Source organism: Gorilla gorilla, chromosome 8 (assembly GCF_029281585.2).
Source record: "Gorilla gorilla gorilla isolate KB3781 chromosome 8, NHGRI_mGorGor1-v2.1_pri, whole genome shotgun sequence".
NCBI lineage: Eukaryota > Metazoa > Chordata > Mammalia > Primates > Hominidae > Gorilla > Gorilla gorilla.
This window is the reverse complement of record NC_073232.2, coordinates 114,146,141-114,158,775: the sequence shown is the minus strand read 5'-3', so window position 1 is coordinate 114,158,775 and position 12,635 is coordinate 114,146,141. Positions and strand designations below refer to the sequence as shown.

The 12,635-nt window shown below is 41.9% G+C and overlaps 1 protein-coding gene across 9 annotated transcripts in view; it reads left to right on the top strand.

The window, feature by feature from the left end:
* The window catches only part of ARMH3 (armadillo like helical domain containing 3), a 211,171-nt gene that overhangs the window by 166,047 nt on the left and 32,489 nt on the right, over window positions 1-12,635 (top strand). For 7 of the 9 annotated variants that reach the window (XM_019035495.3, XM_004049989.5, XM_055352788.2 and 4 more), the window contains one exon: window positions 1,120-1,198. The exons of 1 other annotated variant lie outside the window; for it this stretch is intronic. In XM_019035495.3, coding sequence (XP_018891040.2) covers window positions 1,120-1,198 — 79 coding nt within the window. Of the gene's footprint in view, window positions 1-1,119; window positions 1,199-12,635 lie in introns of those variants that run through there. One more of the 9 variants, XR_008668997.2, reaches the window with a different exon arrangement.

The window sequence follows — 12,635 nt, the reverse complement described above, 5'->3', positions numbered from 1 at the left end:
AGAAATAAACTTCATTTCCTATAGGGAGAAGTATCTACATATATTATTTGAAATTGTTCTATGAGAGATTTGTTGGCCAGCCGCTGTGGCTCATGTCTGTAATCCCAGCACTTTGGGAGATGGAGACCTGTGGATTGCTTGAGCCCAGGCTTGAGCCTGGGTGACATGGCAAAACCGTGTTTCTACCAACAAAATACAAAAATAATTAGCCGGGCATGCTGGCACATGCCTGTAGTCCCAGCTGCTAGGGAGGCTTAGGTGGGAGGATGGCTTGAGCCTGGGAGGTTAAGGATGCAGTGAGCCATGATCGTGCCACTGCATTCCAGACTTGGTGACAGAGTGACACCCTGTCTAAAATATAAATATAAATAAATATATATATGAAAAAAAGAGATTTTTCTCTCTCTATGAATCATTTATATTCATATGGACTCATGTAAAACCCTGATCTAAAACCTGTGTTCTTTTTGCTACACCAGGCAAGAAATGACAAAGACCTATACCGAGGCACTGGTTTCAGGGAAATTTATTTCAGATTTCAGAGATTTTTAAGAGGTAGATTTGATAAGACTAGGTAATTTTGGATGGGACCAAGTGATGGAGAAGGGAGTGTTTTAAAATGACACTCAGCTTTTGGGTTGAATGGCTGGATATAAAATTTTGGTTTGAAACTATTTACTAACAAGTATGAAGATTGCTTCTATTTAGCCTATATGTTGTTGGCCCAGCTTTTCTGAGTGCCCTGTTCTCCCAAGTCAGACAAGACAGCTTTTCTTTCTGATTGAAGCACCAGGGCCCCCTAGTGGACAGCCCTCTGGGTTCCCTTTCTCATCTGAAGGACTCAATATTTTTGTTTGGCTTTGGGTTTTTTCCGTTAGTTCATTTGCAGAGCAGAGATGCTTGATTCTATTTTCTGTCTAATAGTAAATCCTTCCCACTTCAGAGTTATCATTCACCCCCATTTGTGACTACCTCATGTTCAATAAGAGGACAGTTACCCAGTCACAATCAGTCCCATGCTCTAGTACTCTAAACCAGAGGGTACTTGATCCTTATTTTTTAACAGATGTATCCCCCTCTTCCATATGGCACCATATTAATATGAATTCTTTGTTTCAGAGCCATCATCAACCACTTTAACCCCAAAATTGAGTCCTACGCTGCTGTGAATCACATATCCCAACTGTCAGAGGAGCAGGTAAGCCACTACTTTCCCCAGATGACCTAGTTGGTGGCTAGGATCAAGCAGTTGCCTTCTCTCTGATGGCAGGGGGATTCTGTGACTGAGCTTTTGTGGTAGTGACCAGGGCCAGGCTGCTGAGAGGAATTAGTGTGGGTTTGGTTGATAGTACTTTTAATACAGAGTGATGCTGTCTGCGTTTGTGCCATCTGAAGGGTTTGTTAATTATATAGAAGATATGTAGGTGAAAATCTGGTGAATTATTTGTTTTAGAGTGTGATAAGGCATTTCTTTTTTTAAAATTTTAGGCAGAGAGTCATTTTGATTTTTGAAAGTAAGAAATGAGAACTTAGAAATGGATGAAACTGCCAATTAGAAAAACGCTGAGTTCAGCTTAATTTGAAGCTATTTGGCTCATTAAAACATGAGCCCTCATTGGGACAGATTTTCCTTAGTAATTGAGTTATCTTTGCCTTGAGCAATTATTTTTGAGGAGGTTTTTCTGTGGTATGGACTGAGTTAGAGATGCAGATAGCCTTGTGTCTTTGTTTTCCTTAAATCTGGCCTGATTTCCCCTTCTCCCAGAGTGCCTGCACTCAGCTCTGCATTATATAAAAGTACAGATGAGGCGTTAGCGTGGCATGGGATTGAACTTGATGTGTCAAAATGAAACTCTTGAGTCCTTTTTTAAAAAGCACTAAATAAGACATCCTATTCACATGGTTCCCTTTCCTTTTCACCCTACTCCCAAATTGGAGGGGCCAGGGTATAGACCCCAAGCCAGTAGGAAGACCATATGTGCCCTGTTCTTCCTTTTTTGCCAGTGCATCTTTGTAACCCTTGTTTGAGCTTCTTGCTGGCAGAGCCAGCCAGCCAGCTATGATTTGACCATGTGTTTCAGTGTTCCTCAAAGCTATTCAGTTCTCCCAGTGAAGCACCAAGCAAGCCTTTTTCCTAATAGACAAGCTTCTCAGTATTCCCACCAGTGGCTCTTTTCTCAGCCAGATGGATAGGACTCTATTAGTCTGTCAGTTGTTCCCTTTGACATATTTGTTCTCTTTTGTGAGGCCAGCTGTGAGAATCCATCCTCACATTTAAAACTGCTTTTATAAATGGCCTTCATTTCCTTTTTTCCTCTCTGCCGGTGGAGCTATCCTGAATCCTGTTCTTTGATGCTGTGCTGTCTGTGAGGTGCTTTGTGATGCTACCATTTTCTTGTTGGACTGGTTCACATTAATTTTACTATATCATTTTTATGTAAAATAATTCAACATCTTGAGTTTTATGCAGTAAGAGAAGGGGTGACTTTCCTACCACAGTGAGCTCTGGTTAGTCTAAAAGCTTTTTTTTTTAAAAAAAAAAAAAAAAAAAAGGAGACATTTGCTCTGTCAGCCACGTGCAGTATTCATCCCCCAGCAGCTTGGGAAGGTCAAGCTGAAATCTTTCTCCAGCAGTAGCTGCCACAGACCAATAATAAAAATCCTTTCTGGCACACAAGGCAATCTGTGAAAGGATGATTAGCAAGCACGTGTCCTCAGCCTCCTCCAACTTCTTTCAAAGTTAAATGAAATGATGAAAGTGCCTCTCAAAAAGAGTGCGCAGGCCAGAGAAGAAGCGATTTCAATGGAGAGGGATTTCATAGGAGAATGGGGAAAGGATAGCAAGATTGATTTACTTGGTCAATATGTAATTGTATACCTGCTGGGTGCGGTGGCTCACACTTGTAATCCCAGCACTTTGGGAGGCTGAGGTGGGCAGATTGCTTGAGCCCAGGAATTCAAGACCACCCTGTACCACATGGTGAAGCTGTCTCTACAAAAAAAAAAAAAAAAAAAAAAAAAAGAGAGAGAGAGAGAAAGAAAAATTAGCCAGACGTGGTGGTGTGCACCTGTAGTCCCAGCAACTTGGGAGGCTGAGGGTGGGAGCTGAGGTGAACCCAGGGAGGTTGAAGCTGCAGTAAGCTGTGATCATGCCACTGCACTCCAGCCTGGGTGACAGTGAGACCCTGTCTCAAAATAATAGTAATAATAATAATTATCATTATTATTGTATACCTTCTATAATATAAGTTGTGGTGCTAAGGTAAGTGGGGATCAGTGGTGAATAATCTTAGTCATTGCTCTCATGGAGTCTTTGTGTACTCATTACCTCTTTTAATAGTCCTTTTCACTTGGGGGTTTGGAGGAGGGTGATACTATTCTGGGACCTTCTTGAGAGCCACCCTCAAAATAGTTGTTGCTTCTCTTCTCTAACTGACTTTGAAGGGTGCTAAATGACAGCATTACAGTACACTTGGTTTATTCTCAGCACTATCAGATTAGAGGTATTTGACTGCCTTGTTAATCTCCAGCATGTGTTGGAGCACTTCTCTCCCTTCACTTATGAGCATTAATGTGAATGTCACTTAATGTTAACGGTATTCATGGCCTCTCAAAGAGCTAGTTTTATGGATTGCAGTAGGGCCCTGCAGTTGTTAGCAGCAGACTGAGTAGAGAAAAAAGTCAAGAACTTAATCCTCAGTAGATTCTAAAGTACCCCTAAAATAAAACCTAAAGAGCATGAATAGATGTTAAATGGAATTTGTTACATTTAGTAAGTTAGCAGAGAAGACAGGGCTCTTTCCTATGTCTGCCTGCCCAGCCTGCCATTTTTTTCTGGCAAAGAGATTTGTGAATTCTTGAATTCTGACAACCCCTAGACGCATTCCAGCCTCTGTTTGAGGCATTTCAAGGTGGTACTTGTAAATCCATTATTGCATATTAAACAAAGCCCAGCCTTTCACACTGGGGTTTCTTTTCAGACATCCAGAAGGTAAATGACATTTTTTTGTTAATTGTCATTGGCTTCATCATTCGTGATAAACTTTTTAATCAGTTGATACCCTCAATGTGACTGAAAGATCATTCTTTTTTGTTTGTTTGTTTTTGAGACAGAGTCTCACTCTGTCACCCAGGCTGGAGTACAGTGGCACGATCTTGGCTCACTGCAGCCTCTGTCCCCTGGGTTCAAGCGATTCTCCTGCCTCAGCCTCCCAGGTAGCTGGGATTAGAGGTGCATGCCACCATGCCTGGCTGATTTTTGTTTTTTTTAAGTAGGGTTTCGCCATGTTTGCCAGGTTGGTCTCGAACTCCTGACCTCAAATGAGCCACTTGCTTTAGCCTCCCAAAGTGCTGGCATTACAGGCATGAGCCACTGCACCCAGCCTGGTCATACATTTTTTTAATGTAATAAACTGTATGCATTTTTATGGTATATATGCAGGTGCTATATTTGTCTGGGGTTAATTGTGAAGCTTGTTCATTTTTACCTCTTTTTTTTTTATATGTGGTAGAATATACATAACATAAAATTTACCATTTTAACCCCCCCTTTTTTTTTTGAGATGGAGTCTTGCCCTTGTTGCCCAGGCTGGAGTGCAATGGCGCGATCTTGGCTCACCGCAACCTCTGCTTCTTGGGTTCAATCAATTCTCCTGCGTCAGCCTCCCTAGTAGCTGGGATTACAGGCACCCAACACCACGCTCAGCTTATTTTTTGTATTTTTTAGTAAAGATGGGGTTTCACCATGTTGGCCAGCCTGGTCTCAAAACTCCTGACCTCAGGTGATCCACCCGCCTCGGGCTCCCAAAGTGCTGGGATTACAGGCGTGAGCCACTGTGCCCAGCCCATTTTAACCCTTTTTAAGTATACAGTTCAGTGGCATTAAATACATTCACATTGTTGTGCAACCATCTATGCTCTCCTTCTCTCCAGGGCTTTTTCATCATTCCATACTGAAACTCTACATCCATTAAACAGTTACTCCCCATTTCCCCTACCCTGAGCCCCTGATAACCACTGTTCTACTCTGTCTGTATGAATTTGACTATTCTAGGTACTTTAATGGAATCATACAGTATTTGGACTTTTGTGACAAGCTTATTTCACTTAGCATCATGTATTCAAGATTCATCCATATTGTACCATGTGCCACAATTTTGTTCCTTTTTAAGGTTTAATAATATTCCATTGCATGTATATACATTTTGTTTATTCATCCATTGGTGGACATTTGGGTTATCTCCACCTTTCAGCTATTATGAATAATGTTGCTTTTGAACATTGGCGTTTTACAACTATGTGTTGGAGTCCCTGCTCTCAATTCTTTTGTGTATATACTCAGAAGTGGAATTGCTGGATCACAGGATAATTCTATGTTTAACATTTTGAGGAACTGCCAGACTGTTTCTCAGATTGGCTGTACTATTTTACATCCCAATTTCTTCACATCCTTGCCAACACTTGTTTTCTGTTTTTTTTTTTAATAGCCATCCTAATGGGTATGACGTGGTATCTCATTGTAGTTTTGATTTGCATTTACCTAATGATATATTGAGCATCTCTTCATGTACATATTAGTCATTTGTAGATCATCTTTGGAGAAATTCTTTTCAAGTCCTTTGCACATTTCTTAATTGGGGAATTTTTGTTGTTGTTGTTAACTGTTAGGAATTCTTTATATATTCTGGATGTTAATTCCTCATTAGATATCTGATCTGCAAATACTCTACTCCATTCTGTGGTTTGTCTTTTTACTCTATTGTTAGTGTCCTTTATGCATAAGCTTTTAAAAACTTTGGTGAAGTCCAATTTGCCTGTTTTTTTTGTTTGTTTGTTTTGTTTTGTTTTTGTTGTTTTGTTGCCTGTGCTTTTGGTGTCAAACCCAAGAAGTCCAAGAAGTTATTGCCAAATCTAATGTTATGAAGCTTTTCCCCTATGTTTTCTTCTAAGAATTTAGTTTTAGCTCTTATGTTTAGATATTTAATCCATTTTGAGTTAATTTTTATATACAGCATTAGGTAAGGGCATTTTGACTTCTTTTTGTATTTAACATACCTTTATGAATAAAGATTACGGAGAAGATACAACTTGCTTTTCTAAGAGCTATGAAACTACTCATAGTTTATTCCTTACTGGATTTGGCTTGTTTCTGGGACACCTTTCAAAATTGTCCTTCAGGCCCCTTGTCCCCCCCTCAACTGAGATTTAGTTCCTTTCTCCCTCCAGTGTGGCTTTTTAGTAAGCATGCATCCCTACCTGGTAGAATCATTTGATATGTCCAGGAAAATTGATCATCAAGGAATAAGGATTCCCAAAAAGATGAAACTAAGGGGTCAGACTGGAAGATTTAGAATGCATACCAGCTTAAGTGGTTTCTGACATTAGGAACTTTGAGTCTACTTTGATTCTCTCCATTTCTAAGGCTACTTTCTCTCTGCTTCCAGTTGTGTTCATCTCCTCTAGCTCTCTTCTCTTTTAAAGAGGACGGCAAATAATGCAACCTGAGCACATCAGTCACCCTTGTAAGCCTTCCGAAATTCTGGTCTTCAGCTTGTCCCTCGCTAGTGGCCTGCACCCTAATTTTCTTTTTGTTTGCTTGGCGGGTGTGTGTGTGTGTGAGAGATCTCACTCTGTTGCCCAGAATGGAGTGCAGTGGCATGATCATAATTTACTACAGCCTCAACCTCCTGGGTTCAAGTGATCCTTCCATCTTATCCTGCTGAATAACTAGGACCACAAGCGCATGCCACCATGCCTGGCTAATTTTTTTAATTTTTTGTAGAGATGGAGTCTCACTATGTTTTCCAGGCTAGTCTTGAACTCCTGGGCTCAGGCAATCCACCCACCTTTGCCTCCCAAAGTGCTGGGATTATAGGCATGAGCACCAGGCTGCACTCAGATTTTCATTCCCCTGGGAGGATAGTTGTCATATAACTTGTGTTGCATAGATAAACCCCATGACCATTTTGTCTGTACTAAATAAATGTAGATGGCAGGTATTTAAGAGAAACTTAAATACTTGGGTTTGGATGCTTTGAGGATATCCTGTCTTGATGAGGCAATGCTACTACCTTCACAGAAGTATGCTGAAATGGAAGAGCTCTCCAGGGAGGTTCTTCTGCCTACCCCATCCTATCTGACACTCTTAGATACTCCCTCTCCTCTATTCTTACTTTTATTTTATTATTTTTTTTTTTAGAGACAAGGTCTTGCTCTGTCACCCAGGCTGGAGTGCATGGAGTGATCATTGCTTACTGTAACCTCAAACTCCTAGGTTCAAGCGATCCTCCTGCCTTGGCCTCCTGAGTAGCTAAGACTACAGGAGCATGCTACCATGCCCCGCTAAATTTTTTTCAGTTTTGTGGAAAGAGGAGTCTCAATGTGTTGCCCAGGCTGGTCTCACACTCTTGGCCTAAAGTGATCCTCCCATCTTGTCCTCCCAAAGTGCTGGTATTATAGGTGTGAGCCACTGCACCCAGCCCTATTCCTACTTTTCAAACTAGGAGAAAGATTTTGATATTATCAGCTGCATCATATTAGAAATGCATCCACGTACGTGCTAGAGGTCTGCCACGAAGTTTCTTGGAATGATACTAATTCACAGGTGGTGCTTAACCTAAGGTCCAAGAATAAATAGGCTTTAGAGAGTTAGTACACACCCTGAAATTGTGTGTGAAAATATGCATATGTCCTTTTTAAAATTATTATTATTGAAGAGGGTTCATCTTTCCTAAGATCCTCAACTGGTCTTTGACTTCCCTTTTACAACATTTTAAGAATCACTAGCTTAGCTACTTTGAAAAGTACCTCATACTTAGGCTGGGTGTGGTGGCTCATGCCTGTAATCCCAGCACTTTGGGCGGGCAAGGCGGGCAGATCACGAGGTCAGGAGTTCGAGACCAGCTGGCCAACATGTTGAAACCCTGTCTGTACTAAAAATACAAAAATTAGCCGGGCATGGTGGCATGTGCTTGTAATCTCAGCTACTCAGGAGGCTGAGGCAGGAGAATTGCTTGAACTCGAGAGGCAGAGATTGCAGTGAGCTGAGATTGTGCCACTGCACTCCAGCCTGGGCGACAGAGCAAGACTCCGTCTCAGTGTTGGGTGGGAAAGTAAAGTACCTCATACTTTTCTTTCCTCCAAAGCCATCAGACCTTTGAAAATGCTCATTGAGGATCTTGAGCTTTTAGGCTGTTCACCGTTTGAGTTGGTTTACAAATGCTGTGACATGGTGATTTATATCTGCTCTTACTTCCTTATAGGCAAGAGAGGGCTTCATAGCAGACCTTTACAGAAGATTTTCTAGAGCCCTGAATATCTAGCAAACATAGTGGCAACTTAGGGTTCAAAGCAAAACCTTCTTTGAACACCTTATTCCTTAAGCTTTCAGTCACATTCCTGACCAATTTTATGCCTTTGAAATATCCCACTGGAAAGCAAGTAAATTATTGGCCCATTCTTGCATTCTTCAACCTTCATTCAGCTATCAGTATCTTGGTATTTAGTGCCTGCTCTTTGCCTCTGAGTGTGCTAGGCATTTGAGGGATACAAAAGGGCTTTTGCTATCAGAGGATGGAATAGTGCAAGAGATGGTTTAAGGCAATTTGTTATTGTTAGCTTACCAGTGGATCTATTCTGTTAGGGAAAGATCTCTGCAGACGATCAGAAAAGTGGTCAGAAAAGGCCATACGGAGGAGAAAAGAATTGAGTTTGGCCTTGAAAGAGGAATGGTAGGGATTGGATAAAATGAAGAGGCGTAAATTGTAAAGTGTACTCAAAACCAGGATCTGAAAAGGACAGAAAGAATAGAAAATAGTTCTAGCAAGTCATGTCTTTGGGTCACAGAACACCCAGAGGCTGGATGATTTAAAATATGTCAGTCATTTAATCACAGCCTCCATAATCCCTATTGCACTGACTCTCATCCCTGTCCTAAGTGTACTGCCTTTGGTTCAATTCACAAGCATTTATTAGGGGCCTGGTATGAGCCAGCCTCAATGGTAGACATATGATGAGGCCTATTGGGTAAATCTTTTTTTTTAAATTGCAGTTAAAAAAAAACCCACACCTGTCACTACTTACCGTTTTAATCATGTTAAGTGTATGGTATAGTACACTTAACAATATGTCCATTGTTGTGCCACAGATCTCTAGAACTTTTTCATCTTGCAGAATTGAACAACTTCCCCCCAACCCTCAGCTGCCCTGGTAACCACCAGCCTGCTTTCAGTTTTTAAGAGTGGGCACACTTATCTTGAAGGTGGTGTTCTTTTCAACCAAGTGACCCAGGAGCTTGCTAAAAATCTCTCTACATATAAATTTAGAAATTTTCTGGGAAGAGCAGAAAGGTGTTCTGCTGGTACCCTCATATGTCACAGGGCCGTAGGATGGTGTAACCAGATTCCTAAGTTTAAGCCTCCACTCTAACTAGGGCTTTGGATTTTGGATTCAGAGGAGACCTGTATAATGTTGTATAAGACATATCTTCAAAAGTATTATGACAAAACAGGTTATTCATTTGTGGGAGTAGGTTAAAGAAAATTAAGGAAATAACATGCTTTATATCTGAATGAGTGAAGGTTATGTTAGAAGCTGCTAAGTATTTTCTTATTTCCATCTATTGGTAATCTTGCTAAACCATTTTTGTTTTCTCCTGATCCTAAGAGTCATTATAAATAACTGCTGGCTCTTTAGAAATACAAATGATGCCTAGCTTTATTTTCCCAGAAAGGATTGAAGCACTCATAAGAGGAGAACCCCAGTTTGTGGGGAACAACATTGTTAGGGGCCCTGGGTGGCATCCATTACATGAGAACATCCAGGAGAAGAACAGAAAGATCTTGAGGAAAGGGCCAGAGAACACAAAGACTTATGAGGAAAATGGAACCTCATACTTCAGCTTGAGAGTTGGTCCTTGGCGTACTAGTAAATGTTTGACAATTGCTGGGGGGCCAGGGGTTGTGGAGCTGTGAGTGGTGGGAGGGGAACTGATTTGTAGTGTTTGGTGTGAATGCTCCCACCATGGCTACTAATGTGAAGCCAGCTGGCTGTCACCATTTTTGAAATTTAACAGTCAACTCTCACAAGCCAAGCCTCTGTATGAGCCATCTCCAGCACACCACAGGTTGTTGAGGAAGACTGTAAGAAGGGGGCTGTAAAGCTGTGTGGCGGGGTTTTCTGAGCAGGAGGTGAATGTGACCCACTTTCCCCATGGGAGCCACCTAAGTAAAAGTTTTCCCCAGGGAAGCTTTGGATCTCAAATAGGGTAATTGAGGCCTCTCTAAGCAGCCCACTCTGAGAATTCCTGTGGTGTTTTCTCATCTTAGAACAGGACCCGAACCATCACACAAGGCAGCCTTGGCAGAGACATGTGCTGAAGAGCTGAGATGTAAGACTCCCACGACAGCCATAACTCAGTTTTCTGTGCTTGGCATCATGTTTTTCTACAACAGCCTGTGTTGTAGTCTTTCACTGCCTCCCTGTAGCCATGAATGATGGTTGCTTTGCGAATTCTCGAGTGTGAGCATGTGACACCAGCACTGGCCATCCAACCCCGCCTTCTTTGTTGCCTTTGTTTAGATTCTGGCATTTCAGCTGACCTGTTTGCAGAAAAATGTTTGATATGAGTTGTTCACTGGATTCACTACTGCCAGAAAGACACGTCAGAAGTGGGGATGAGGTGGGGTTTTACAAGCCGCTTATCTTCAGTAATCATCATTGTTATATAGGGCATCTTGAGAAGGCCCACATGCGAGGGTCAGCTGAACAATGATGTGCTGCTAGGATGACCACTGTCTTCCCTGGACCAGGAGATAAGCTGCACTGCCAGAGGCCCTAGATAGGAGAGAAAGTGTTTCAGATTTAAAATACGTGCAAATAGATAAAAGGAAAGGAACAACTGGTAGTTTTTGAGCTGCACACTTTTATATGGGTTATTTACTTAATTCTTATGTCATAGGTCGGGCATGGTGATTCATGCCTGTAGTCCCAGCACTTTTGGAGGCTGAGGTGGGCGGATCAACTGAGGCCAGGAATTTGAGACCAGCCTGGCCAACATGGTGAAAACCCATCTCTACTAAAAATACAAAAAAATTAGCAGGGCGTGGTGGTGGGCACCTTTAATCCCAGCTACTCGGGAGGCTGAGACAGGAGAATCTCTTGAACCCAGGAGGTGGAGGTTGCAGTAAGCCAAGATTACGCCATTGCACTCCAGCCTGGGCAACAAGAGTGAAACTTAAAAAAAAAAAAAAAATTCTTATGTAAATTATTTGGGGTAGATTTACTTATCATTTTATAGATGAGTACACTAAAGAAACTAAGTAATTTGTTCAGGGTCACACAGCTATTAGTGGTAAAGCCATAGAGTGAACCTAGGTCTGTCTGACTACAAAGCCTGAGCTTTTTCAGTTTTATCAGGCTGGGGCATATGTGACAACCTAAGTGTGTCAGATATTCTGAAGGAAAAAGTACAGGAAAGTGGAGAAAGAAGGAAGGAGAGTGAAGATAATGGCTTATTCCCAGGGGATGGGGGAAGGTCTTAGACTGGGAAGGGCCCATTCAGTTGAGGACAAAAAGCACTGACGAGGCGTCTGGGGACTGTGCCTGCCAGTCAGGCAGAAATGTGTAAGTGGAAGATCCTGGCACAGTATGGTAACTTTATAAATGAGAGAAGAGACTCTTTATTCCAATCAAGTGTCTCAGAAAGGTCCCTATGAGAAATAAAGTTTCTTCTACACACTAAAGGGACGTGATGACTTAATTTTTTTTTTTTTTAATTTTTAGAGACAAGGTCTTGTTCTGTCATGCAGGCTGGAGTGCAGTGACACAATTATAGCTCACTGCAGGCTCCAACTCCTGGGCTCAAGTGATCCTCCTGCCTCAGCCTCTCAAAATGCTGGAATTACAGGCATGAGCCACCATACCCAGCCAACTTTTTTTTTTCTTTTTCTTTTTTTGTTTTTTTTTTCTTGAGATGCAGTTTCTCTCAGTCACCCAGGCTAGAGTGCAGTGACACGATTCTAGCTGACTGCAACCTCGAGCTCCTGGACTCAAGCAGTCTTCCTGCCTCAGCCTCTCGAGTAGCTGGGACTACAGGCATGTGCTACCACGTCTGGCTATTTTTTTTTTTTTTTTTGGTAGAGATGGGGTCTCACTGTGTTGCCAGTCCCAGCTGAGTAGCTGGGACTACAGGTGTGCGCCACCACACCCTGCTAACTTTTAAAATTTTTTGTGGAGACCAGGTCTCCTTATGTTGCCTAGGTTGGTCTTGTACTCCTGGGCTGAGGTGATCCTCCCACCTCAGCCTATCCAAATGCCGGGATTACAGGTGTGAGCCACCGCACCTGGCTAGTAGTCAGCTTTTGAAGAGGTTACTGGAGACAGCAGTCCTTGCTTTCTTAGTTTAACCCAAGAATTATCCTTTATCCTTGTTACTAGATGACAGTGTTCAGGTAGGAATTCCCACTTCAGTTTTTTTAGTTACCTTTTTTCCAGTAGATCTTGGGGAAGTTCTTTTTGTTTCCACTGCAACATCTTCCCTCAGGAAGTGGCTCAAAACTCTTTAAGATGTTCTTGGAAGAACATGGTTTGTCATTACAGTAACATCAGAGGCCACATGTGTCATTATGCAAACTTGT